Source organism: Sphaeramia orbicularis, chromosome 12 (assembly GCF_902148855.1).
Source record: "Sphaeramia orbicularis chromosome 12, fSphaOr1.1, whole genome shotgun sequence".
Taxonomy (NCBI): domain Eukaryota; kingdom Metazoa; phylum Chordata; class Actinopteri; order Kurtiformes; family Apogonidae; genus Sphaeramia; species Sphaeramia orbicularis.
The window spans coordinates 50,237,594-50,242,847 of record NC_043968.1 but is presented as its reverse complement, the minus strand read 5'-3'; the positions used below and the strand labels follow the sequence as shown (position 1 = coordinate 50,242,847).

Genomic DNA, 5,254 nt, shown 5'->3' with positions numbered 1-5,254 from the left:
ACTTCACGGCTCTTGGGGATTTCTACTTCCAGCAGATTGTCAACTGGCGCCCCCCTGTGGTATAACAGAAAGTAGCACACTGACTTCAACACGCAAACCTAACTATAAAACAGAATTACCCAGGTACCAATTTGAGGTGGCTGTGAGTTAATATTTAATTTTTATGCCGATTTCTATTCGCAAGTGAATATACCACCCCGAGACCCAGGAAATAAAGTGTTGGCTTTTTTTATATTAAACAGTTGCCTTGATTGGAACCACCAAGATGCAAGTTTTTAAGATAAACCGAACAAAAATATAAATGCAACACTTTTGTTTTTGCTCCCATATTTCATGAGCTGAACTCAACAATCTAAAACTTTTTCTCTGTACACAAAAGGCCTATTTCTCTCAAATATTGTTCCTAAATTTGTCTAATTCTGTGTTAGTGAGCACTTCTCCTTTGTCCTTTGCTGAGATAATCCATCCACCTCACAGGTGTGGCATATCAAGATGCTGATCAGACAGCAGGATTATTCCACAGGTGTGCCTTAGGCTGGCCACAATAAAAGGTCACTCTAAAACGTGCAGTTTTATCACACAGCACAATGCCACAGATATTGCAAGTGTTGAGGGAATGTGCAATAGTTATGCTAACAGCAGGAATGTCCACCAGAACTGTTGGTTGTGAAGTAAATGTTCATTTCTCTACCATAAATCGTCTCCAAAGGTGTTTCAGAGAATCTGGCAATACATCCAACCGGTCTCTGGAATACATTCTTACAATTATGTACAGGAAATGGTCCACTGACTGTCAAAATAATATGAGTTTTAGTTGAAAGAAGAAAACTTGATAATACCATAATACAGATGTGTGCAAACAATGAGCTTTATGCTTTATCCAATGAGTGATACAGTCTGCGGATATATAGTAGGGCTGCACGATTTTGGCCAAAAATAAAATCCTGATTTTTTTCCTCTAAAAACTCAATTTTCGATTTTGATTCAGGCTGGTGGTGGCATTTTAGCTGGCATGACGTTTTCATAATGAGCACTACTCCTTTGCTGAGATAATCCATCCACCTCACAGGTGTGGCATATCAGCATGCTGATTGCACAGATGTGCCTTAGGCTGGCCACAATAAAAGGCCACTCTAAAATGTGCACTTTTACTGTATTGGGTGGTCCAGGGGGGTCCGAAAACCAGTCAGTATTTGGTGTGACCACCATTTTCCCCACGCAGTCTTCTTCATGAATTCTCTGAAACACCTTTGGAGATGGCTTATGGTAGAGAAATGAACATTCAATTCATAGGCAAAAGCTATGGTGGACATTCCCTCAAAACTTGTGACATCTGTGGCATTGTGCTGTGTGACAAAACTGCACATTTTAGAGTGGCCTTTTATTGTGGCCAGCCTGTGCAATAATCATGCTGTCTAATCAGCATGTTGATATGCCACACCTGAGAGGTGGATGGATTATCTCAGCAAAGGAGAAGTGTTCACGAACACAAATTTAGACAGATTTATGAACAATATTTGAGAAATAAACCTTGTGTGTACACAGAAAAAGTTTTTGATCTTTGAGTTCAGCTCATGAAAAATGGGAGAAAAAACAAGTGTTGCATTTATATTTTTGTTCAGTGCACATTATTTTCTTATGGAATGTCCACTGCAGTGAACAGCATTTTTTATTTTTTTTAAAGTAAAGCTGTTAAACTCGTCCCCTACAGATGACGAAAATGCATGGATCTAGGGGGAAATTTGATTGGTAAAAATACCACCTTTCACTCCGCTACATCTATGTAATATCTTAGCTGTAAGATAAAGATTTACGCAGTAATATAAGCTTTCACAGATGGATATTAAGTGGTTTTCAAGCTTTTTTGCTGCTTCCTGCTTCATCAGGTTCACGTTTCAGACACCTGAGTTATCATCTCCAAACGATTTCTCATGATTTAATTCCAATAAATGTTCTTAAATTGTATTAGAATTTACTTACATTATACATTGCTGACACTTCTGTACCCATGTAAGATTTCACTTGGATGAATATCACTTGTAATATGGTTAACATTGCTGCTTTGGTACTTTTAATTAATCTACAATCTTATTCCACCATTATAAAGCATAAGATAATGTAAAGTACTTTGAACACCACAGAAGGTACAAGTGAATGCCAAACTCCTACCAATGAAGTGTTTATACAATTGAAAGTTCCACCACACACCAAGATATTTTAGCAAGACTGCCAACCATGTCAATAATCTATCAATAAACTTAAATCTTACAAATAAATGTGGTTCACAGTGAAACAAAATTACAAATTGAACTGAAAAGTAGCACATCAATTTGAAGTGTTTATTTTCATAAAAAATGAAATTAACAATAAACTGCAAAGCATGAGATTGAAAACAATACCCAAGATATCCAATCCAAGGAAGAAAAGCATGTTAAAAACAAAAAGGACTATACAATGCAACACTCTTAAATCCAGAGCAGTTATCGTCTCTTCTGGAAGATGTTGCCTCTTCCCATTCCTCCACGGCCTCGACCCCGTGCAGCCACTGTAGAGATACACAAGGGAAAAATGTTATTTTGAAAGGTCAGAATGATGCAACAATGAAACATGACCTGTAGTAATTATCCCACAATTACAGATAATCACTGGTTCCCATCTGTTGAAGTGTCTTTTAAAAGATAAATCTCCACTGGTGCAGTTCAGAATATAACTGTGCAGTGTTATCGATTTTGTGTCCTCATAAAGTTATAATGTACGAGATAATTATCTTATGCTCAGACAGCTCTAGGGAAATTAAATGCTTCTGGCAAAGATAATAATCATTAAAGAAATTACAGTATCCAGGAGAGAAAAAACAGTTTCATTAACTGAAAATAAATAAATAAATGGCTTATAAAAATCGGGGACCAATTCAAATTGTATTGTTTTTTAATTGCCTTTAAGAATAAAGACATTTTTTTCCATTGTCATCTTTCATCATTTATTTCATACATAAACTGATTATTTTGGGTGGATAAGAAATTATCTTGCAATTTTAGCTGGGCTTTTTTGATACAAGCAGATGGCAGCACTCCCTGGTGTCTTGGCAGAAAGAGGTCAGGGAGTCCTATTTGGAATCATTTTCAATATTAAACAACACTTTCTCTGCCATTTGAGTCTCACTACCTTGGAAATAACCCATATTGCTTTAAAAAAAAAAAAGACTTAAGAAAAAAAAACAATCTAACAAAAGCTGATGAAAAAGTTAAAATTGGTTAAAAACAAATAAAGCTGAAATTAAAACTATACTATACAAACCAAGTAGTTTCCATCCCCACACTTACGTCAACTATATATACACACACACACACACACACACACACACACACACAATGAAAACAGAAATGTAAACCTCCAGTTCAACTGCACATAATGAAGTTGCTAAAGCAGCAAGGCCGAGAAGCTCTATAAAAACTGAATAAGAAGAACAGTACATTTAAATTGACTGGAGGAAATGACAATGTACAAGTGAAAGCCACTCACCCTGTGCTTTGAGAATAGCAGCCTTGCCCCGTCCTGCTCCCGACCCCTGGTTCTTGTTTTTCATACTCTTCAACATAGGAGCATTCTTTAACATGTCAGGTAGAATCAAAAAGCGGATCTTGCTGCCGCGAATGTACACCTGCTCCAACTGTGCCACCCTCCCATCACGGTAAGTCACTGTGATGTTGGACATCTGTGAGGACAGAGGAAACAAATCTCATCTGAATCTTATATTTAAGGGCTTAACTCATGCAGAACCAAATGTTACAGCTATTTAATTAACAAGATGACAAAAAACCACTTTCACTCAATTCCCAATGAACAAATACATTTATAATTACTCATTCAGCATTGACATAAACTTAACAAAAAATAAAGCCTCAGCACAAATAATTAAAATACTGACCTTGTAAAAAAGGTACAACCTTGCATCCCAATGAGCCCATTAAAGGCATCAAATAAGACTATTTTATGGTCATTACTGTGAACCAACCTGGCAGTTCATGTTGTCCTCAGCCTCAATCAGTTTGCCTCTGTACACTTCTCCAGTGTTGGTCTCACAGGTCACAATGTGCCCCTCTGCTTCATGCAGGACCTTGATGGGTACGCCGATGGACATTTTTCTGACCGTCCAAAGAAACACAAAAGCATGTTAACACATACACTGACTCAGAGAGCATTAGGCAATAGCAGGACATAAACAGTCAAATACCATTAAAGTGTAACAATGTGCTTAAGTTTCTTTTAGTATGAGTATACCTTGTCAGAGTATTTTCATCCCATTAGGTAGTTTTATTAACTTGGGGTTTGTGCAAAGTTGATGAAAACCACTTCTCGAAATATTCAGCACTGTTTATGAAAAGGTTTGATGTCGACTGAACCTTTAAAGAGCACATCACACAACACTGCCTACAATTACACAATTAATGGATTTAAAGCAGAATGTCATCATTCGCTGTTGAACATAAAATGTAGCATTTCCAAAGCTACAAAATAGTGAAAGGCTTTGCTGAAAGGCTAATCTCGAAACCTTGACGAAACCAAATTCATGAAACCCGCTAGCTAAATTAGCTACATTAAGCTAATCCTATATGATTCAATAATACACCCATTAATCGTGATTGGTGAAGGGTATACTAAATTTTTTTTCAATAATTAGTGTTAACTACATATTAACACCAAAGCTTAACTCGTCTTTAAAAATTAATGCTGAGAATATTTTTAAACGAACTGAAGTCTAGACTTCAGCAAACAGACGGAGCCATGTTGTGAAATAGAATGAATGAGCGCAAGCAAACCTAACTGAACATAACTGGTGGATAATCTGACGAATAACGCCACTTCTGCGGAATATGCAACAATCCTTACCTTTATTCCGTGTAAAGAAAACGATGTCTTTGTGGTTGATTATTCTTCTTGTCTGAATGTCCAACGTGCACTCGTCGCTTTCCCGTACGTTTTTTGAGCCTTTTTCCGCCTTCCCACAATGCCACAACAGTTCAACTAAGTACTTCCGGTTCTGCGACGCAGTGGATTGTGGGTCTTGTATTTTAAAACCACGACCAAGCTCGGCTGTGTTTTTTTGAATTAACGGGATAATTATCTCGTCCAAACAGAGCCAATTTTTTTTTTTTTTTTTTTTTTTTTTTTTTCCCATAGAGCCGTTTCTCGTCATTATGAGATAATTATCTCAGCAGCAGCAAAATAATCCATCTACTCTTTCAAATATGAG

General features: G+C 36.9%; 1 protein-coding gene across 1 annotated transcript; it reads right to left on the bottom strand.

Annotated features, from left to right (window-relative positions):
* Window positions 1-2,320: 2,320 nt before the first annotated feature.
* Window positions 2,321-5,034, bottom strand: snrpd3l (small nuclear ribonucleoprotein D3 polypeptide, like). Its single transcript, XM_030151106.1, has 4 exons — window positions 4,891-5,034; window positions 4,016-4,145; window positions 3,523-3,715; window positions 2,321-2,545 (listed from the first exon to the last, which is right to left on the bottom strand). Exons 2-4 carry the CDS (start codon window positions 4,139-4,141, stop codon window positions 2,481-2,483), a joined length of 384 nt encoding a protein of 127 aa, XP_030006966.1. The 5' UTR covers window positions 4,142-4,145; window positions 4,891-5,034; the 3' UTR covers window positions 2,321-2,480.
* Between the last annotated feature and the right edge of the window lie 220 nt (window positions 5,035-5,254).